Here is a 23,337-nt window from a genome sequence, read left to right on the forward strand (position 1 = left end):
AGCGGGGTTGGTGGCTGACTGAGTTCTCTACCACTCCCCCAAAAGGTTTTTACCAGATATATTTTGAGTTCAACAAAGAGCTACTTTCCCCAGTTGTGTAAATAAGAGTTGTGCAAGCAAAACATGTCAGATTCAGGAATCCTGATTATTTTTAATGGCCCAAGAAGCTGCTACCATCACAGTACCTTAACTTTCAAACTAGCCTGAAAAAGTCTTACCCTAATTGTTGCTTTGATCCCAGTCACTCTTGGTTGTGGCTGAGAAGGCACAGAGATGGCTCCTGAGCAGTTGGCAGGAGATGGGATAGGTGTCTGGCATGGGAAAGGGCAGCAGAAAGGAGCAGAGCCACATTGCAGAGCCAAGGTGGTACAGTAATGGCCTTTTGACAGGGATGTGGTTTCCAGAACATCTCTATTTCTGGCAGAAGATGTCAGGGCCAATGAATCCTGGAAGCTCTCAAGTGCAAGTCTGGATATGTTCTGTCTACGTGTGCCAGCTCTGCTGAAGGAAAAATGACTGCCACACCACTGTCCCATCCCTCAGCAGCTATTTGGCAAGCTCACCCCACATAAACACAGCAGCTGGCTCGCCTGCTATCTGCTGACCCTTTTCTTTCCCTCAACCCTCTTGCCCTGAATGGATCAATTTTTGGAATTTACGGAGTCAGATGCACACTTGAAAACTGAATGTGGATGAAAAACTACTGGAAAAAGGGTGGGGGTTTCTGGGAAGGAGCATTATTTACCCCCATGGCCAGTGTCAGGTCAAGTAGCCCCTCTCCTGGCTCCCTTGCAGCCCTTTGAGCCCCTGCTGAATCTGAGGCTTGTTCAAGGTCACCTGGCCACTTTTGGCTCCTGGCTCTGTGCCTCAGCCCCTGGATGGGTGTGTTCTGCAGCATGACCAGCCAGGAAAGAAGGGGCAAACCTCACTTGCTGGCACAAGTATTTTTGTACAGTTCCCCCATCAACACTCTTGGATCCACCAGTTTCTTTGACAACATCCTTGGCTCCAAGCAGTTTCAGGGGCTGGGCAAAGTCAGAATTTTATTTTGGTGCATCTCTCACCTTGAAGTGTTACAGAAACATGAAGTCACTGCTAGAAAGGGTTGGAAATTTTATTTCGCTTTTTTTTTTCCTGTCACAAAAGACAAATATATTCAAAATGTAATTGTTTGTGGTAAATGGGATGGTTTTAACAAATTTTCCAGCTTACAAAAAATTGTTACAACTCCTCTAAACAAATTTTTTTCTTTCTTTTCTTTTTTTTTTTTTTTTTTTTTTAATGATTAGGCGTTTGGATGTTTTCTACATTAAAACAACATTTAATTTTTGAATTTATTTTATAGAGAAGAAAGACATTAAATAGCAAGAAAAAGTCCAAATCAAATATTCCAAAATTGGTTTTATCTGCACCAATTTTTTTGTTTTGCCTTGCTTTGTTTTTGTTGTTTTTTGGGGTGTTTTTTACTCATAGTCTCTGAACAGTTTGGAGATTTCATTCCAGTTTTCTTTCTGATATGGAGAGGAACATCAACTGAAGTTTTGAAAACTTTTGTAAGAAAGGGAAAGTGTTCCCTGCCAAGCTCTAGCTACAGCTTGGATATGTCTGAAAACACTGACTGTCAAAAGCTGTGATCTGATTTTACCAGGAAGGGTTTTCTTATGTTGTCACACCCCTGTGTAGCCTCTGAAGAGTGAGTAACAGGGAGCTATTCCTGACAGTTTCCACCTGCATGAGCTCTTAAACTTTTCTAAAATAGAGTATATCATGTTTTGAGGATGGAGATGTGTTAAGATGCTTGGAGACAGCCAGGAGGATTTGTAAACAGAATTATGTGAGACAGGAGTCAATGAAAAAGAATAATGACATGTAGGAAAGGATTGGGAAATAAGTTAGGGATGACTCAGTGTGAAGGTACACAGCAAACAATCACCCATCACTGACAGAAAATGCATGGGAGAGCTTTGAAGCAGAAGATTATCTCCAGTAGAGACTCAGCTTCTAGAAGTTTGCAGCTCAGGGACTCCTTGAGCAAGGAGCTTCATCCTTTTGTTTAAAGGCATGGCTAGGGTATCTTGAAATACAGTGTGAATACAGAAAAAAACCCTTGTAATTGTGACTTTTTCAAAGTCAAGTGGAACTGCTCACTGGAGCTGATGGAAAAGATCCTGTGGCACCTTGTTTGTTAGAGCATCTTTCTTATCCCCACATTTCATTTATCCATGGTTTGTTTTCTAGAACAATCATGCCAGTCCTATGTTTTTGACTTTTACTTTTGCCTGATTTTTTTTTCTTTTTTGTATAGTAAGTTTTCACCCTTTCTTCCAATGAAGTTTCAATTAAAACAAGAGAAAGTCAAACTGCAATTTAAATCCTTATTCTGCCCCACTTTTAACCTTATCTCTCTCCCTAGCAGAATAGTTAATTGGAGAGATGAAGCACTGGGTGGCTTTGACCCTGAAGAACATCATCTACTCTTTCTTCTCCTGCACATAAATCTCACTGGTGCACCTTGCCCTTTGCAGCATGATAAGACTGAGTGACCAGCACACACTCAGCAGAGATGAGGAGGGTATAAGTACAGACAGTTTCCAAATGACCCCAGAGAAGTGTACAAATCATATTGCTAACAAACATACTCCACGTGGCAGGGATCCAGGGCCCTGCAATTAGATGTGAATATTGCAGTTGGCTTCAAAACACTATAGAAATAAGAAATTGCTGTCTTTTGGGGAATTGGAGCATCTTTTTATTGGATGTGAGGAGAGCAGATTGGTGGCAGGCTCATTGCATGTTTTTGTATTCCAGGCAGTTTGCCTGCTCGAGAGGAAGCTATTTATTGATCTCTGACTGTGAGGGTTAATAAATCTCTGTTCAGGCTGGTTCAAACTCTGGCCAGGTCAGTCTGAGGCAGATGATGGCTGCTTCTTCACTGGGGGCACTCTGAAGCTGGTTTGCAATAAGAAACCAGGGGTTTCTTGATCTTGCCTCAAGCCTCTAGCACTCAGGTAGTTTGGATTTAATTCACATGGAGTTCTTTTTTTTATTGCATGGCATTGAGGCCAACAGCGTTTTTCCCATCCCTTTTCATATTCCATTTTAGGTCCGTGCCACCTTCGGTGGGGGTGAGTGTCTGCTGGGCAGACAGGCTGGTTTCATTACCCCCTGTCCTCCCCTCCCCTCCTGAAGGACGTCTTCATTAGGAGTCTCTGTGTGTGGAAATCAGCTTATGCTCACACAATATGTGAGAGCCCCCTGGAAGGGTTTTATGAGAGGTCACACGCTCGAGCTGCCTGTCACTGCCCACCCGGGGGTGGCCACCCCACCCTGCCGCCTCCCCGGGACTTGCCCTTTGATTCCTCACCCTGAGCAGCAAATGCCTCCTCTTCAATAGACCTAATTTCCAATTGTCTCCATGAGCTTTGGAAGTCTCTCTATCACACCCTGAACAAATATGCCTTTTTTTTTTTTTTTTTTTCTTTTTTATTTGTTCTTCTGAACTCTCTGCTGAATAATCGGTTCTTTCCCCCACTTCTATGTTTCTGCTCTAATCAAGGACAGATTATTGTGAAAATAGATTGGTCTTCCCACCCCCCAATGTGTGTATGTCCTTTTTTTTTAATAATTTCCTAGAACTGGTGAAGTTGGCTGGCCCTAGGGTCTCTTCTGCTGTAGGAGGGTTAAAGGCAGAGCTGGGTGGCCTGTTTGCTTTCAACTTTAACTATTTCATCATTTGCAGAGAAAACCCTTTCCCCTACTCCCCTTCCTTGAGAGGGTCAATCTCATGTGCTGTAGGGACCCCCACAGAAACCTGTCAGCTGCTTTGGCCTCAGGTAATGCCTCCTACCAGCTGTGTTGAGCAGCCCTGAGCTATGGGTTAATCCTGAGAGGTGCTGGATGCCTGTTGGATGCTGAGTGCCCTTGGTAATCACTGGAAATGCCAGAAATCAAGACAGGGACCCTTTTCTCCAGGGCTGAAGTGTGGAAGCTCTTGATGATGAGTTTCATAATTGAGGATATTGCATTCCCTGGATGTCTCCATTTCCCTGGGCTCCCACTGGTGGAAAGCACCAATTCCCACCTTGCCTCAAGGGTGCTGGATGCCTGGAGTGTAACAGCAGGACCAGATGCAGTCCCACATCCAGGGGAAGGTGAACCTCGCATCCAGAGGAAGGTGAACTTCTGCAAAACCTGAGGAGGGCACTAGAGAAGTGCAGAAATGTCAAGATGTGGCCTCAGCCAGGCAGTGCATGTGGCTGCCATCTGCAGAGCCCACCACCCCTTCTGCTGGGCTTTTCCTGGGAGGTGAGGTGAACAGGCAGGGGGGAAAAGGCTTCTCAGGCAATTTTTTATGTTGTGGAGCAGCTCAGGTCTTATCAACACTTTCCTCCCCGTCTGATCTGTGATTATTGAGCCTTCACGTGTACACACTGGTTGTGTGTGTATAAAAATATATGGCTGTATAATTAGAACCAGCCAAGAATATTTGGCTGAAATGGTGGTGAAGTGAGGGGGGGGAATCAGGGGGTGTCCAAATATACCTATTCATTGGAGCCAGAACTCTTCATGGGAAGTGTCAGGTTTGATGAATTTCCCATTAAAAAAAAATAAAAAAGAAAAATGTTTTGACATATTTTAAACATTCCAATGCAGCGTTTTTAAACCATCACCTCCCAGCCTCATTTTTTTCCCGCTTGCAGAGGTTTTTGATATCATTCTGAATCAGACTGAATAGGGATTTGAAGTGTGGCCAGTGTCCTAAACATTAGCCAAACAGCATCAGTCTGTCTCTTTCTTTCCTTTCCACCAAGAAAAGCTTCCTTTTAAAACTGGCTGAAGCTAAAATGGTCCACAGGGATGTGTCAACTTTAGCCAAAGAGTGTATTTGACTAGATGAGGTGATAGCCACCTGTAATTAGAATGTTTCCATTGTCTGTGTAGTTTAGTGGCTCTTCCACCTCTAAGATGCACCCACCATCCTACCTCATAGCAGCTTTTTGGCTAAGTCCCTTAACTGCACTGTTTTTTTCTTACTCTCCTCATTTGCCCACATCTTTCCATCTTCCCAGAAAGGCTCCCTGCTCCCTTTCTAGCACTACAGAGTCTCAGCAACAGGAGCTCAAGGGGATGGCTGCCCTGGAAAAGGCAGAGATTGCCATACATCAGGACTGTGTGTGGGACCCACCTTTTGAGGATCCAAGCCATTATTAGAACCACACCCACCAGGGGACTTGGCCTGAGGGACAGCTGGCCAGCACTTTGGCCCAAACTATTATTCATGCTCGTTTAGGTAGTGAGTCCTTCCAGTGGAGCCCAGTTCCTCAAAGGTTTGATTTGACCAGAGAATCAAATACCTAAATACCTTTGAGGATTGCAGCTTTAGTCCCTACATCAACAGGGATGCACTCTGGAGAATGTATAAATGCCTCTTATAAGCCTTTCATGCTGTACTCTGACTCTGACTGGCTTTGTCCTGGTGACACTGAGCCCCTCAGCTCACCTGCTTGCCCTCCCTTCCCCATGCAGCAATTTCTCTGGGATCATGGCCACAGCTCTTCCCTTCCTCCAAGCCTTGAGCAGAGCAGCCACCTGAGCCACTGGTTCAGTAGGTCACTGTGGCTTGGGCTGAGCAGAGGTTGGCAGCTGAGCACAGAGGTAGTGCAAATGTACATGTCTGTTCACATTTAAATAATGCATAGATAGCCCTGTATGTTTATTTATATTTAAATATACATGTTATCCTCATGCTGGTGTTGAAGTACCTTGAATTAGTTCAAAGCCAGGCTGAAGAGCTGGAGAGAAAGGACCCATTCCCAATGCTCTTCCCACAGTGTTCTTCTGTTCTGAGTGACACCCCTGTGGCTGACAGCAGCTTGCCACTGCACCAACAGCTGCATTTGGGAGCAGTGGGAGGGACACCCAACATCTCTGTTTCCTTCCTTGGGACATTGGAAAGGAATTACTCCTGTGGATCACATAGGAGCTGCCATCTGCAAGGTTTCCTGCACTTTTCTTGCCACCATCAGGTAGAAGCTCTAGAACTCCATATTTAATTCAGATTGAATATAGATTATTGAGCCACCCATGTCACCTTCAAAGGCTATTTATCTCCCCATGTTCTTTTGCATTAGTCACAAAGGGCAATCTTGTTAGATATGGTGATAAATAGCAGCAAAAAATAATGCAAGCAAGAAATGATAAACTGTTGAAAGGGAATTACATTGTAAAGTATTAAAATGTCAATGGAATGCTCATAAGTGTTGACAACACTTCACAATCTTGGGGATATTTGAGATCAAAGTTTGAATGTATCCATTTTATATTGTGGCATACTCAAATTTAAGCCCAGACAGAAGTCAGAGGACTGATCTGGTACCATCTGAACTGGGAGCAAATCCAGGTGCTGGGAGGCATTCCCAGAGGGATGCCTGACTGAGTCCAGCAGAGCAGAGCTTGCCCCAGTGATGTGCAGACAGTGGTGATGCCCCAGGAGAGCCTGGCCACCAAACCTCTGCTGGTCCCACAGCCCAGGAGAGCTCAGCATTGCAATGCCAGCTGGTTGTGCCTCCATACAGGAGACTCAATGATCCATGTGGATCCCTTTCCCACTCATAATATTCTCTGTTACTGTGGTACATCCCCCAAAACACCATCAGTCTCTGACCTACTTTTGTCTCCAGCAAAACCTTTTCTATTCTTATTTTTCCTGCTCTTTGCCCTGGTTTTCAACTTGCTCTCCATGCCATGCCTCTGCATGTACATTCAAGGCTTATAGAGCTTTTATTGATGTTTTCTTGTAAAATATGGGTTTGGGCTGCAACCCACCCATTGCACATTCAAAGGCTGATTGACAAATCTCTCCAAATCAACAGAAAAATCAGCTGCATGCTACTCTTCTGTTTTCCTCTCTTGAGATCTGCTTGGGCTCCCTCCTGTGCTGTGCCAATGCCAGGCCTGCCTGCTCCCCATGGACATTTAGGGGAGCTTTAAGGCTTCCCTGCATTGATTTTTATGTCCCATGAGCTGTGTGAAGCAGAGGGCTGTTAAAGTATTGCCCTTTACAGTGGGGATGCACAGGGCTGCCCTGGAGCTCTCCTGTGAGATTGGTGGGGCTGGCTGTGCCAGGGGCCGTGCAGCCCTGCTGTTGGCATAAATGCAACCACACCAGAGCAAACACTGCAGCCAGCTCTGCCTCCAGAGCAGGAGAGCATCCCCTGAGCCAGCAGAGGCAGCAGCTCACATCTGTTCAGGCGGCCACACGAGCTGCACAGCCTCAGCACTGCTGCTTCTCATTTATTCACCTGCCTTTTTTTCCCTTTGTGCCCCTCCACCCTCCTGCAGACGGATTTCCCTCAGACAGGACCTCCCCAGGCTGTCTCTGCTCGTGTTGTTCCCTCTGCTGAGTTCTAGGCCCTGCATAGGGGTGGGCTGGGGGCTGAGCTTGCCCGAAGGGCATTGCTTTGTACCTACCAGATGTGCTGAATTTCTCACTCTGGCTCCCTCTGAGCAGCCCCCTGCTTCCTATTGACCTTGCTGTAATTTAGATTCTCAGCCTTTTGCCAGTCCCTGCAGCTGATTTATTCTCCTGGTGTTTAATGTTGGATTTTCCTCTTTGGAGAAAGGTTATAACCACCTTGGAAATACTTGAAGAGCCGACCTTCTCTTTTCTGTTATTTTTTTTCTCACTCTTTGAGAGCAAGCTCCTGTTATGGTATGTGGTAGCCTGCAGTTCCCCAGCTTGCAAATTCTCTGCTGCTCAGGTCTCTATGTGAGCATTTGCATTCTATCATTAAGCCTTTAGAGATCTTGCCAGCCACTGGTTTGGCATCCAGTCACTCTCAGCAGGACTGGTTGCCTGTATCCTGTCTTTAGCTAATGCTCTGTCAACCACAGGGGAAACTCAGCCAACAAGATCTCTATCAGCCTTTCAGGGACCAACCGTTCTGCCATGTGGACTGGAGTCGTATGCTCTGGCCTGATCTATTTATTAAAGAGCTCTGCCAGTCAGCAGACCTTGTCAAAAATAATGTTTCCCCTTATCCTCTCCCTCCTTCCTGGAAAATGTTGATGTGAGTGACAAAATGTTTGTTTTCATTGACTTATTCCATGGAAATTTACAGGTTCTGTTGGAAAACGAAAGATACATTTCAGCTGCTGGAGATCTTTCACTTAAAGGCTTTTCAGATTTCCAATAGAAGAAAAATAATTGAAAATTTTCAAGGAAAGGCATTAATCACTTGTTAACACTGATCTCACTGAATCTCAGTTTTCCAGCAAGACTGCTCTTTGCTTAGGTTCACTAGTGGTTTTCCTGTCACAGAGGTGCTCCTGTGGGATGGTGCTGTGGACACTTTGCCACCTGCTCTTCTGGGCAGTGCTGGCAACCTCTTACCACCCCCATTGTTGTCCTGCATTTCTGGGTGACTTGACACGTGCAAAAATGGTCTTTTTTCTTGATGGAGTCTGCTGGCTGGCTTTCAAGCATTGTTTCAGAAGGACTGTTTTTTTGTTTGGAAGACAGGTGTAATTGTGTGGCTTAAATTCTTCTTTGTGTGGCAAAGATCTTGATCTTCATTTCTTCCTCCCTGTGTGGACTAGGTGTAGTCATATAACCAGAGTCTTCTTCATTCCTTTGTGTTTCAGAGATCACATCTGAATGGAGGGAGAACTCTTCTAGACATCTCAAACCCAAGACAGGGGTTCTCACTTCACTTAGTCTTCAGATGTGTGGAAATCTCTGACAAAACCAAGCAGTTTACACAGATATCTTGCATTTTGATGATTACATGATCCTCTCTTGCTTATATGAACTCATCTGGTCCTGCATTCTCCTCCTATCAGATATTTGCCTACTGTTAACCTGCCAGACCTAAACATGCACACAGAATCATGTCTTTATTTCTATCCTACTTTATGGACCAAAAAGTGAGGCATGGCATCACATCCAGCTCATTAGGCTCTGCTCTGCTGTACAAGCATGAGGGAAGCTGGAGAGGGTTGACCAAATAAAGCCTGGAACTGCTCCATTTGTGAGATGTGCTCACAAAGCCACTGTGATCACCAGAATTAAGCTTTAAAGTACTCTGAGCAAATGCTGAGAATTGCTCTGTGTGTGTGTGTGTGTGTTTGCATGCACATGTGTGTGTTTCTGCCAGATTTTCTCAAGCTCAGCCTCCTTGAGCTTGGCAGAGAGCTCTTTCCAGAAAACTGGACTTGTGACTTCAATGCCTAGTGGACTCCTCTGAGCTGGGGAGTGGATTCCACAATGCTGAGTGGATTCCTCCAGTTTGTCTGGCACGTACTGGCCAGCCATTTAACCACAGCTGGATTGGAAGGAGAAAGCTTTGCAAACCAAAGAGCCTTGCCCATCCTTGTTGGGTGGAGGAGATGAACCTCTCTTCTTGCCTGCCCAGCTCTGGAGGTGCTGTCACTCTGACACCTCAGTTGTACTGCAGAGAAAATCACCAAAAAGCTGGTAGGGCAAACACAGGAAGAGTGGGTTTTCCTTTGGGGAACGCATCTCTGTCAAAACTCCAAATATCTTGAAATATTTTTAGTGTGGAAGGTGCTATGTTTAAAATCTTGAAACAACTTTTTAAAATGTGGTGTAATAGGTTATATGAAATATAAAGTAAGTCCAACTAGTCTTGTCCAGATTAAAAAAAAAATAAATAAAAAGGGTTTGTTTTTTTTATCATAGAGGATTTAGCCATATTCAGGTTTTGTCCTGGCTTTGAAGAGAAAACCCTTCTGATCTTGAATGAATCCAAATTAAGGTACCCCACTTCTTCACAGTGGAATACTGGTTCACAGTGAAACTTAATGGGAAGACTTTTCTTTAGGATTAAGCCAAATTTATGGTGCACAAGTGAATCGTTCAGCTGGAGTTCTCTCCCAAAAGCCCCAGTCTCTCACCTGGAGAGCAGGAAGAGCCCTGTGTAATTAATGTGACTGATCACAAAGATGCACATTGAGTGGAGCATGGTAGCAATGAGGAAAAGCAGCGAGCCTGCGGGTAGGGCAGTGCTCTCAGACATGAGATCCGGGTTCCCTGCTCCCTGTGCCATGCCCCATCACCCGAGGGGGTCCCTGTTAGATAGCATTTATGGCTCTGGCAGCAACTCTCAGTGTGCCATTAGGGCCGACCAAGCGCACCGCGTGCGCAAAGCCCGGCCCGATGACGAAGGTGGCCCCAGCTGATGGAGGTGATTTGGTGCAAGGTATCAGCTCCTTGATTACGAGGAAACATGCAAGCCTTCTTCCTCTTGGCTCCTTTTGGGCAGCCAGAGAAATGCTGCAGTTGGAGGTGTGCTGGAAGCTCAGCAGTCGAGGGGCTGGTGGCACACAGGAGCTGACAGGCTTGGGAGGGAATAGGAGTAAACCCAGCAAGGGTTAGGTGAGGCCAGCGAGCTTTATTTTTGAAGCAGCACACAGAGAGAGAGAGAGAGAGGGAAGAAAGGAAGGAGGAAACAGCTGTAAGGACATTTTTGTTGCTGACTGGTCCAAAGGAATGTGTATAAACAGCTTTAGATGTATTTTCCTGAGCATGCTAAGTGTATTTACTCCCTGCTCTAATTGGTCCTGCCTGAAGTTAGCCAGGACTAAGAGTTCCCATGGGAAGTACGCCTCACTGACTCAAACTGCAGACTGACTGGTGTTCACAGTGCAACCTGTGTTTGTGATGGCTCCTGAGCTGTCCTTTCTCACAGCCTCCTGCCAGCGTGCTCAGGGCCAGGGCAGATTTGGCCCTGCCCAAGGGTGCACAGGCCAGGTGGCTTCACTGCAGGGCAGTAGCAGGGCCTGGCTGGCACCAGTGCTGCATCTGGCAACACAGGAATAAAGGGCTGTCTCTCCCTCCCGAGAAGGCTGGTCCACATGGCTGAGGCAGAGGATGCTTGAATTTATTTCATCAGCTGACCTCAGCTCAATTCTTCACTCAGTCCAAGCAAGTTGCAGGCAAAGGCTCCATGAGCAGCAGCATTTTCCTGGTGTGTGCATTGCAGTGCAGCCACCAACAACCAAATGCATTTTTTTTTTCACGTGCAAACGCCCCTGGATGCACACAACGTGTTTGTTCCCAGTAAAACCCAGACTTTTTCTGAAGAAAGTGCAAGCAGTCAGCAGAAAAGGGGGGGAAGCATAAACCAGTTTCTCGTTGCAAAATGTCATTTTGATGGAACTGACATTTTTAGCAAAGCCAGTATAAATTTCAATGTTTTGTTTTGTTTGTTTTAAAAAAACAAACACAGAAAATGTCCAAATATGTAATATTGACATTTTCAGAACCAAATGTTTTCCTATTCCATCCTAGCGCAGTTCTTAAAATTTGAGTTAACTTTTTCTTAAAAATACTACAAAGAGACCAAAGGAAAAAGAAGGTTTAAGTTCTTCTGAAGTATGTGGGCTTTCCACAAATATTATCTTTTCATTCTGACTCAACACTTGAGCCCATCCATCAAAGGGAAAATGAGATACCCTCTTTTGGGAAATGCATGCTTTACTCCACTATCTAAGCCAGTTAATTGTGAAAATGTTTCCAAAGAGCCCTGCCCACGACTGGTGATCTTTTTTTTGGGCTGCTGGCATCCTCCAGCCAGCAGACACCTGTAAAATGCATCCTTGGCAGGGTCCCAGCACAACTGCCCTTCCCCTGCAAGGAGCATCAAGGCAGCAGCAGGTTATAGCCTAGGCTACCACCTTCTCCAAAAGAAAGATAAACCAAAATTCTCATCCAGATGCTGGGTTTATAGAAATTGCTTTCCCTGAAGGTGCTTGAGGGCAAGAGATGTTGAGGAAGGGATATATTTGAAGGGAAGATAGAGTTCCTGGGTGCAGAATGATACAAAAATACGATGTGGGAGCCACTGCCTTGCTGGTTGCCAAGCCGTGGAGCCAGCAGAAGTTGTTGACAGGAAGGGAAGCACTGGTGTGGTTCTGACAGTTTTTAAGCACTGTGTAAACACTGGAGATAAGGGTTGATTATGACTGCAATTCTCCTTCGTCCATTACATTGCTTTGGATCTACAAAGAGAACCCAGAGTGAGTGAAAAATCTGAGCAGTGGGTTTGAGTCTGGTGGCCTTGGATGCTGAGCTGGGCTCGGGATCTCCAGCAAGGTTTGTTTCATAAACATGCTGAGCCTCTGGTTTCCCTTCTCTTTCACTTCCACCTTTCCTTCAAAGCTCTCTTTCCTTCAGTGTTTCCCAAATTCCACCAGCCTCTGGCATGTTGGACACAGCTGTCAGGACCTGGCAGCAGATTCTCGCTATGTGCCCTGGAGGCTGCCAGGCACTCCTGTCATTCAGAAGATATTGCCCACAGATTTACCAGGACCACTGGAGGGGACCAGTAGCAGAGGAGAGATGGAAAAGTCAGCCCCAGAAGAGACCAGATTGCTCCCAGAAGGAAGGGTGACCCACGGGGGTGCAGCGTGTCAAGCACCAACAACATGTGGTGTAATGCACAACGTGTCGTACACGTGCCAACTCTCCAGGAGTGTTCCAAGAGCATTTCCAGTTTCCAGGAGGTTTTCCAGCTGTTATCTCATATAGAAGTTGATGCTCTGACCCCCAAAGACCTCCTGTTCAGTCCCTCAGGACATGGGCTTGCTGCTCATGGCCCAGAAATTTTCAGATTTTACAGCTGGCTGGAGGGGTTATGAAAACCTGGAATGAGTCCAGTCTGCTTTTGATTTCTTTTTCCTTGAGCTGGCTCTTTCCATGGCTCTTTCTTTATCTTGCTATCCATCCCATGACATCTCTCTCTCTCCCTTCTTTTGTGGCCCCACACCAGAACCAGCTCCACCCTTCCCTGAGTGTCCCAGTTAGGAAGCAAAGAGGTAACTACGTGCCAGCTGGTACCTTCTTATCTAGTCACAGTATGTTCCCCTAAGGGAATTTTTGGCCTGGGATTGTGTGTGTGTGTGTATATGTGTGTGTTTTATATGCTTTATTTTTATCACAGAAAGGATAGACAGTACATTATGTCTTCAGTCCAGGAGGTTACACACTAGATAAGACACAGACAGATATACTACAACTGCTCCAGCCTGTGGAGTTGTGTTCCTGAGATAGCCCTGGGAATGGAACAGGTAAACTGTTTCCAACCCCCCACATTTGGGCAGTGGATTTTGTGTCAACAAATCCAGATCCAAGCAGAGATTTCAATGTTGATGTTCCCGCAGACAGAGAATAAAGTCCACAGTGCTTCCTCCATTTCTGCCACACTTGTACCTTCTCATAGGTTTCAGTTTCTCATCGCCCCCATCCTACCCACTCCTCCTCTGGCTTCATTCTCACCCCTTCTGTCCATCCCCAGTCTGGCTGTGCTGTGTAGTTCAGTGATCCCCTTGGGCTGCTCCAAGAATACATCCAGATTCAGAAGGAAATGGGGGATGTGCATGTTTAGGCAACAGTGGTGTCAACGACCTTGTAGTAGCACCTGTCAACCAAAGTTGGGAAAGCCAATAAAACAACAAAAAAAAGGTATTTTGGTATTAAAAGCTAGAATCTGAGATAGTTTATCTGTGCCTACTTCTTGCATCTTTCTTGAAACCATCTGGGCTAATTATAATGCTGGAGACTGTATACTAGTTTTTAAAGGACTAAGGGTGAGCCACAATAGCCCTCTACAGCAATCCCCAAAAGAGTGACCCCTTTTTACTCTGTTGTTTCAATAGCAGTGTCCTTGGCACTGAGCCTCTGCAGTGGCAGGCTCCAGTGGGCATCCAGGGTCAGATTCACAAGCACCATCACTCCTCACAAAGCTCACACAGCCACTTTCATGGAGCCATTCAGCAAGGGAGCTGTTGCAGAGCCTTTGGGTCATCCCAAAACTCCTGCCCTCCTCCTCCTCCCCCACAAAGCCTTTGTCCTATGCTGTGAAGGTTAACAGCCTGTTGCAGCATCACAGTGCTCCTTTGGGGATGGTGATGCTGGGTTTATTTTCTCAGGAGAAACAGATAAAGGTGGCACCAGCTACTACCCAACACTAAAGCTAAATTAGTAAATTTAATGTTCTTTCAAACCTGAGGGACGTGGCAGGGACTGTTTTGGATTTTGATCCGAAGCTTATCAAAGCTGTGACCTTTGGATCAGCCTGACAATGAGCAATTGAGGCCGTGCTGCCCCAGCATCCATCAAATGCAGGCATTTAGTGGCTTGACTGGCATTGCAGAGATAAAAGTCACTGGACCTAAACAGTGTCACAAGATGGATGTCTCCCAGTTGGAAAATACTGTCTTAACTTAGGCTTTAGTTTCTGGGTGTTTCTGTGGGGGTCTCATCCCAGTGTCTGCATCCTTTACAAGTACTATACAGACTTTAATAAATGTATCTTTGTGGCTTACCTGTGAGATAAGAGCAAACCATCATCCTAATTTCAGAGTGAGGGAAATAAGGCACCAAGAGATTATCAACAAAGTGTAACCGCACCTTGTGTTACCTAGCAAGAATCATATAAATTTCAATTTTCCAGATTAGCATTTTTGTAGCCCTTTATGCATGTTCAGCATGGCTCTGGCTGGTCCCAGGTCCAGTTCCAAAGGCTGACAACCTTCCCACATCCAATCTCTCATGTCTTGCACTTGGCAACTCAAAATGAGACATAAACAACACACATCTCAAAGCTCTAACTCCCAATCTGTGAGGGCTTGCATTGCCTTTCTGGTGTCCTGATGCTTCTCTTCATGCCATGGATATTTGGTACACACTGAAGTTTAAAGTAAAGCTGACATCACCCCTGCAGTGCTATTTTCAAAGACTCCTATGGTAAGGCTAATTAGGCCATTACACTATCTTGTAATATTTATAATCACTGGCTATATAAAAGGAATATATCAGACAAATATCAGATTAAGTTATACCTGCATCTCCCTCACCTTCCACAAAACTCCACACTGATTGTTCCAGTGCTACTCATGCAATACAACTGTGGGGCAATATGTTTTCTCTTTTCAAGGCTTTAGATGAGGAAAACCAGAGCTGCCAGAGCCCATGTCAGCAAAATCCATGTAGTTCTTACAGCCTCCTGCATCTGCATATGTCCTCATCTCAGCCATCTGCTGGGAGTTTGCAGGTTGAGGAGATGGGACAGGAGGATGGTCCCTGCCTCATCACACTGCTGGGTCCAGTTGAGCTTCTCTGCAATAGCTACACTTTTACTTGAGCCCTTTAGCAGCTTCTCACCTCCACCTCCAGGAGACAGGACCAGACAGATTTGTTTTTAATTTTTCCTTCCTACTAAAGTCCCCCTGTCTGGTTCAGCTTTTGACACAGATTTTCGTTGGCTGATGACCAGCTTGGTGATCTGATCTAATCTGATGATCAGAACACTTTATGAAGTTCTGAGCAATGACTTCTGCTACTCTTAATACCTGGCAGCTAGTCAGAATCTTCTCCTAGGTCCCCAGCTTCCCAAAGACCCTCTCACCCACTGTGAGGTTCCCAGCTCTCACTGCATGGCAGGGCTTTGCTGGGGCAGAGCTGGCAGACCCACAGTCCAGGCAAGCCTTTCTCCTCCAGCACTTTACAGCTCTGGGACTGTCAAAGCTTGCACATTCCTGTGGCTGAGCATCTCACAGTGGTTTTGGGAACAGGTTATTCTGCTTCCTTTTATATTTCCAGGTCTCCCAGCTGCTCTGCATGGTCAGTAGGAGAGCTGGGGTCTGCTTCTTCCAAGCATGGTGGGACTGGGTCCCTGTTCTGCCATACAAGCAATAATTTGCTCTCCTTGGTGAGGAGAGACTGGCTGTGTGCCTGGGCAGTGGGGCTGGGACCCAGTGGGTGCTCCTCCCAGCCAGAGTGTCAGGCAGGGTAGCAGAAAATCTTTCGTTCCAGCTAAGCAGTGCTGAAAATGTGTTTTCTTTTCATCCTCTTTCTAATTTTGGGCTCTGAACTCAGTGCCCAAAACACATACACCAGAGTCTGAAGTCCAGCAGGCCAAGATACATGTGTCATTATGGGGACTGTACAAACAGGAGCAGGATGGGAGGGAAGAGGAGCCAAACAATGGAGTCTCCCTTCTTTCTGCCCAATATTTATTGTGATTTTCATGTGTCTGTCCCTGGCTACCCTCAGGCATGCCCGTGGCAGGTAGGGTTGAGTTGCACATTGCTTGTTTAAGCCAGACTTCCTCTATCCATTCTATTTGACTGTTTTTCCCCTTTTAAAATCCATTTGTCAGATTTTCCATGATGGAAGACAACACAAGGAGCATCACTGCAGGTGCAAAACAGCACACTCCTGTTTGTTTGCAGGCTAGAGTCATACACCTCCCATCACCTGTGCAGCACAAAAACAGGACCAGAAACACAAAAACAGGACCAGAGTCCTACATGGGGATGGGATGAGGAAACAGCCCACCCATCCACAAACACACCCATCTCTGCCTGAAGGATGTGGCCCCAGGACAGGATGCAACCAGGCAAGTAGAAAGCCAACAATTCATGAATATTTTGCAGACAGACCTGAAGACATTTTTAAGTTCTAATGGAAAATAATATTTGATACTTTGCAAGTTAGTAATAATGCATTATATCTATGTGACTTTTTCTGCAAGACAGGCAATGATATCACATTATTGATGGTGTTCTTTCTACTCTGTCCAATGTCCTTATTTGCACCATTTCCCATCTCTTATCCCAATCACTCATGAATTGCCCACTCATTCGGTCACATAGTTAAATGGACAAGAATACAGATCAGTTGGACTTTGGAAATCAAGGTGTTTGCATTTGATTTATTTTCACCTGTGAAGTGATATTGGCTGGAAGTGGATACTTACACAGTGAATTTCCTCTGTCACACTTCCCCAAAGAAGAGACCTCTACCCACCATATTTCACCATCTTGTGTATCTGCACAGGCACTGGGTATTGAACAGAGGCTGTACTTGCAGCAGTGTACAAAATATTATATTCAGCACACTAAATTTTTTAAAAATTATCATGTCCTGAGAAGTTCCCTAAACATTCTTAAAATAGATTTTTCCATCATTTAGGGTCTCATGCAGAGCCCTGGCTGATGAGGTTTGGGAGTCTGCTGTTAATTTGCTCATTGGGAGGTGATTTTACAATAGCTTTCAGCACTCATGAGTTTTGTGCTCTTTCTAAAACACTCACTAAACTTCCAACTCCTGCACGAGGAGATGAACACCCTCTTAGTGGATGCCATTGATCCCCTAAAATCAGCACTAAATCCAGACTCTCCCATGGTATCCTTTTGTCAATATGGTGCCATGGCAAGCATCAAAGATGTTCACGTTCCCAGCTATGCCATGACTGAGAAGTCCTGGGTTCAGGACTGATTCACAGAATTCACAGAATCACTAGGTTGGAAGAGACCTCCGAGATCATCAAGTCCAACCCATGCCCTAACATCTCAACTAGACCATGGCACTGAGTGTCACATCCAGTCTTTTTTTAAACACATCCAGGGCTGGTGGCTCCACCACCTCCCCGGGCAGATCATTCCAGTACTTTATCACTTTTTCCATGAAAAACTTTTTCCTAATATCCAACCTCTTCTCCCCTGGTGCAGCTTGAGACTGTGTTCTCTGGTTCTGTCAGCACTGCCTGGTGATGTGAGGGAGCTTTACCTGTGTATCTCAGGAATCCATCCCTCTGCCTGCGTGTGTGCCAGCTCTGATCCCTGGCTGTGACGTACACGGAGCAGCAATGCTGGGAGAGGGCTGGGGAATGCCGAGGATGCACAACAGGAAACACGGAGACATAACATGTCCAAGTGGGGTAACTGAGGCAGACAGAGCAGGAATGTGATTATGTGACCCTGCAGGATTTGGCTGGGACGCCGGGGAGTGCTGAGCTCATCCCCCGTCAGAGGGAGGAAGAGAGAGAGGAGCAGCTCTTGCTGTTTGCGTTTTATCACAGAGAACCCAAAGGCATCAGCAAACATTGTGGTTTGGGCAAGGATGGGTTCCAGCACATTCCCCAGCTCCTGCTCTGTGTCCCAAAATCTGGCTAGCACGGGGGGAGAGAGCAAGTGAAAGTTTCCAGGGTGTAGGAGAGGGAGCCACCTGCCAAGGCTTGCCAGGAAGCCAGCAGATGCCAGAGGGTCAGGTTAATTCAGTGCCCTTTTATGAGCTCATTCTTCAATGTGATCAGGAGTTTTCCTTTGAAAGAGTTTCAGGTTTTGAACTTGAAAATGTAACTTTCTCCAAAATAAAACTGTCCGTGGTGGGGGAAAAAAAAGTTTTAGTGTCAGCTAATGCAAATAGTCCCTTGTCAGTGGTTTCAGCTCTGGGGAATCGTGCACCAAAAATATTTTAGGTTCAGTACCAGTATTATGAATATAGAGAACATGGAGTAAAAAGACCTTGAGACACTATTAATAAATCATCTGAGTGTTCTTTTCTAGGTTTTGTGTATCTTAAGTGTTTTATGTGAAGCTCTGAGAAAACAAAACTACCAGTCCATCTATGTAACATGGCTTGCTCATTTTTCTTTTTTCTCAGCCCAGTTTAGGATTATTCCTATCAGCCCCTCTGCATTATATGCACAACTTCCCAAGCTCCATCACTTCATTAGGAAACAACCGTGTCCAGCAACATTGGCAAGAGTAGGAGCAGATCTGAGGTGCTCTCAGAAGAGCTGGGAACAAAATTTTCAAAAGATTGGAAAATAGTTCTTATAGCAACTGGTTTGGGCCAGTACCTGAAGCACACCTCGTGGTAGATCAGAATCAATAAAGGGGACCTCATCAAAACTACTTTGCCTCCCAGATATATTTCCTTTGAATAATTGCTGCTTTTCCCAAATTAAATACTGCTTATAGATTAAATCAAGGTAGCTTTTTCCCCCCTACCTGGCAATACTGCGAATCTCACATGGGTATCTGAGCAAGAAATGAAATTGTTTCCACTCTTCTACGCAATTCAGAAGTCAGGATGTTTGTTTACGTTTCTAAACTATATGGACCATGTCAGGGCTCTGAACTCTGCTGGAATTTCTGAAATGGTTGATTATGGGTTTCAGTTCACATTGGAGAGGAGGATTCAGGTGACTCTTGGTGCATTCATATTCCTGTCCTTTTCCTTCCTGGTTTTAAACTGTCACCTGCCAAAAACATGCTGAGGTCAGGATTCAGCTGGTGGCCTGCCTGGTAGGAGAAGCAAAAACTTGCCTGAACTTCCCTCTTTTAGCTTTGCCTGATCTTGGGAGTGCTGACTTTAGTGAAAACTTGTTTTTATCAGTCTTCAAAGCTGCTTGCTTGTTACTGAAGGGGCAGAGAGGCAGTAGACTCCAGGTGGTTAAAGTCACTTCTCTGACCACAGCCGTGAATACTCTGAGTCCTTTTCCCAGGAGGGACTGAGCCAGGTGGAGGTGAGGGAATTCAGGAGAGACTGCAGTGTCCCCAGCTGAGCTCAGCCATGCAGCTGAATGCTTTACAGTAGCCCTGAAATGTCTCTCCCTGCTGACAGCTGAAGCTGATGCTGCACTGGGCCAGACGCTGCCTTTGCCCAGGCACCAGTAGTTGGGCCAAGATCTAAGGCAGCCCTTGAGGCCAGGCTCAGAGAGGCATGGTTGTGCCCAGCTGTGCAGCCCTTCAGCAGAGAGCCAGCATTACCAGCCCTGACCACAGCCGTGCTTCTGCTCACAATAGCCAAGGAAACCTGCAAGAGTCACAGGCTTGAAACATGCCCATGGGGAAGAGGATTCTCCTCTGGCTCATTAACTCCTGAAAAGACTTTAACCAGGGCCAGCTTTAAAAAAAAATCCCAACCCAAGCTCAATAACACAGAGACAAGAAGACAGCCTGTTAGCTATAACTAGTGTATTTAGCTACTTTCCTAACCATTGTCCACCCTCATTAATGGTTAAACACTCTCTGTGTCATTGTTTGCTGTTTCTGGCCAATTCAAGCTCTTTCAAGTGGGAGGAAGAGTGAAGCATGGAGGGAAACCAGCACCAAAGGCCTGCTTGTATTTTACAAGACACCCAATTAAATGGCACCTCAGGTTACCTATAAGTGTCATTTGCTTTCCTGTTAAGGGATATTTATTAGTGTTCAGAAATGCATGAATGAGCAGGGTTCTTAACCTTGCCTTGAGACTGGTGAATGAGTATTGTGCCTAACTCCCATCCTTCTAACTTTGTGTTATCTTTCCCTTATCTCCACAGTATCAGAGAGCTTCAGTTTTCTGCTTGTTTATCTCCATAGAGTCCTGAGGACATCTTAAAAGAATGAGATCTGACTAACTTGTCCCATGTCACACAAGAAGCTGGTGGCAGCACAGAGGATTGAGGATTTGTTGGCAGGGCAGGTGGGTAACCATGAAGTCTAGAGCACCTCAAATGTCACACTTTTTGGAAGGCCCCTGCCCTTCTTGCATGGGAGGGGTGGAAGCTGTGCTGGCCTCATGCCCTGGTGGGTCTGGGTGTCCATGCATGGCACAGCTGGAGTCATGGGGGTTTTCTCTGGCCACAGGGCTGTGGCAGGTAACTCCTGCCCCTGCTCAAGCACTGATGTCTCATTCCTTCCCCACACTGAAACTGCTGAGAGTAGCAGATCTGCTAAACCATGTATTTTTCCCCTTGCAATCAGATCTACTGCCTTAATTCCTTATTTCCTCACTTCTTACTCCTGCCCAGTGTCCTGTTTGAACCAGGGATGAACCTCCTCTGGTGGATGAAGACCCATACCCAACCTTTGCTTCAGACTTGAACCAAACTTAACTTGACTCTTCAGTTGAGTTTGAAAAGTTCTGTCAACATTTTTTTCAACTTTCACCTTCCTCTGCCCTCTTTGGGATTTGACTGGAGGTAGAGGCACCAAAATACCCTGAGGAATGCTGTCTTACAGTAATTTCTGACCCTGCTGATTAACCAGTCTTTCTGATTCTGGTTAACTCTGCTCATTTACAGGCAAAAAACCCACTTGGGCAAGACTCAAACAAACATCCAGGCCAGCAGCTTGAAGTGCTCTCATTCACAAGCGATCAGTCAGAAATCTCTCTGCTGAGTTTGGTGGCACCGACATCAAAGGTACAGCATTTTTCACTCCATGACCACACTGACGTCACCCCTGCAAAGCCTGATGTAGGATGGAATGAGCAGATCCTGCCAGTTCTCACTGCCTGGATTTGGCAGCACGCAGAGGTTTTGTGATGAGCCCTACTGGAGGTGATGTTGGACAGCTGTGACAACCCCTCTGTCAGATGTGGTGCTCAATAACCCGACCTCAGGGACAACACTGAGATTTTCTGGGAGTCCATTGCTCAACTGTCATTCTATGTGAATAGCTTTGTCCTTTTTTTTCTTCTTATTTTCTCTTTTTTTTTAAATTTCTTTTTTTCCTTCTTCATGCTCTTTTATCTGACAGACTGGTTCACAGAACAGTATGCTGGGAAGATGAGCTGATATGAGTGCTCTTCCATGCAAAGGAAGCCAATATTTTCTCTTGGGCTGTCTTTCCTATTCCAGTGCTGATCTACTACCATATACTCCTGCAGATGCTGGTCCTTGTCTTGCCCTGAGAATTTACTGAGCCTTGGATGGGCTGAGGGAGGTATGAGGGCATCATGGCTGGCACATGTCCTTACAGCACTCAAGCATCTGAGCCACAAAACATTATGCAGGAGATAATGAACCTTTTGCAGACAATTTAAAAAGTCAGCCAGTGACATTTCAGCCATCCAGGATGGCTTGAGCAGCTCCCACCTGCCTAGCCCTGCCATTGAGATAAGGCCCTTCTTGCACTGCAAGAAAAGTAATAGAGGGGCAGGAGGGAAGTGGAGGTGAACATTCTTATGTTTAACATCTGTTAATGAAAGATCATTAAACCAACTGCAAAAGCAAGAATGGTCACTACTTCAGCTTCCCAAACCCATGGTGCCACATCACTTCTCAGAATTGTGTTCCCTGTAGGACAACACTGCCAGGATGAAAGGGCAGTTTAGTTTCAAGCAGATTATTGCTTCATAGCACAGGGGGTACAAGGACTTCAGGGATGAGTCTGAGCTTGACAGCCCGCCCATATACATGTCAGATGTCCTAGTCCAGCCTCCAGCCCTCCTTCCTTAGCACAACAGCTTAAGAACAAGCCAGACAGTGTTCTTGCTTAAAGGGAGAGCTGGCTGATACCATTTTGATGGTGAAGTATATGCATCTGGATGGATGCTGTGTGCAGCAGGGCCCTCTGTCTCCTGAGAAAGAGATGAAAGATCAGTTTTGGGGCATGAAAGTAGTGATGCCTCCAGTGGGACTAGAGAGCTCTAGATTCCACAGCTCTGCCTCAGGCAAAGAACAGGCAAGTCCTTAAGGAGTCTGCTTTCCTTCCATGTTGGTTTATTTCCTACTTCTCAGGGCAGACAGGGTGAGATGAGTCCCAAGATTTTCATCTCCCTGCAAGCAGCAGCCACATTACCTCCACCATGCTCTGAAACCAGATGAAGATTCCAGGTCCATTGCCTGGTTGCCCTCACAGAAGTCTCATCAGCTCCTTCAATTCACTCAATTGGAAAATCATGATGAAGCAGAGCTGTTTCTTTATCTCAACTGACTTCCCTTTCTCCCTTCTCCCTCCCTGCAGCTGTCCAGGTTGTTTGTTGTCAGTGCCAGTGTGCAGCAGAGGGGGACCTCATCTCTGAACCATTCTGGGTTAGGAGGTGGGAGCCAGCACTTTTCTTCCAGCAGATACCATCCAACCTTGACCTCCACCATCCAGATCTACATGTCAGTGCCCCAAAGCAATGTTCCTCCTTGACTCTGATACCCCTACCCAGATGATCATTTCAGCTGGTAAAGAATTTTTCTAACATGTGAAGAAACAAAGACCTAGCTAACCAAAATATAACTAGTGCCCAGCTGCCTCTTTATCTGGCTGTGCTTTATTTGCATAAGCTGAAGAACTTCATGGTGCCAGGAGGGATCTGATAGAAGTTCTTTGTCTCATAAATTATTTTGGCCCAGTCTTCCCCCGGGAGATAGGACTTGAGAGCAAGAGCTGGCAGCATGGGTTCTGCTCCCAGCTTTGGCACTGACCTGCTGCATGACCTTGGACAACTCACTTCACCTCCCCTGAGCTTCTGTTTCCCCTCCTCTCCTTTGTCTGCCCTGTTTATTTGGACTGTCAACTCCTAGAGAAAGGAATTCAGCCTCCCTGGCAGCTTGAAGATTGCATAGCATGACGGGAGCCCAATCGGACTCGCTTCTGGGAGGTACTACAGTAAAAAAGTTCATAGTGATGACTAGAAACCAGCATTTGCTGAACAATTGTATGGGAGTTTTTGCTTATTAAGTGGCATACACGAACTAGCAGAACATCTCTGACAGTTCAGAGAGCTTGTCCAGGGACAACAACTGTCTTTGTTCCTTTTCCATG

The 23,337-nt window shown here is 45.8% G+C and overlaps 1 protein-coding gene across 2 annotated transcripts in view; it reads left to right on the forward strand.

Moving 5' to 3' along the window:
- Positions 1 to 23,337, forward strand: part of LOC306804006 (uncharacterized protein) — a 172,566-nt gene that overhangs the window by 122,904 nt on the left and 26,325 nt on the right. The window contains exons 6-8 of one of the 2 annotated variants that reach the window (XM_079310070.1): positions 20,136 to 20,278; positions 20,880 to 20,999; positions 22,546 to 22,688. In XM_079310070.1, coding sequence (XP_079166196.1) covers positions 20,222 to 20,278; positions 20,880 to 20,999; positions 22,546 to 22,688 — 320 coding nt within the window. In that variant the 5' untranslated portion in view covers positions 20,136 to 20,221. Of the gene's footprint in view, positions 1 to 20,135; positions 20,279 to 20,879; positions 21,000 to 22,545; positions 22,689 to 23,337 lie in introns of those variants that run through there. The other variant, XR_013774764.1, reaches the window with a different exon arrangement.

The sequence above is a fragment of the Erithacus rubecula genome (assembly GCF_903797595.1).
Source record: "Erithacus rubecula genome assembly, chromosome: 6".
Lineage (NCBI taxonomy): Eukaryota > Metazoa > Chordata > Aves > Passeriformes > Muscicapidae > Erithacus > Erithacus rubecula.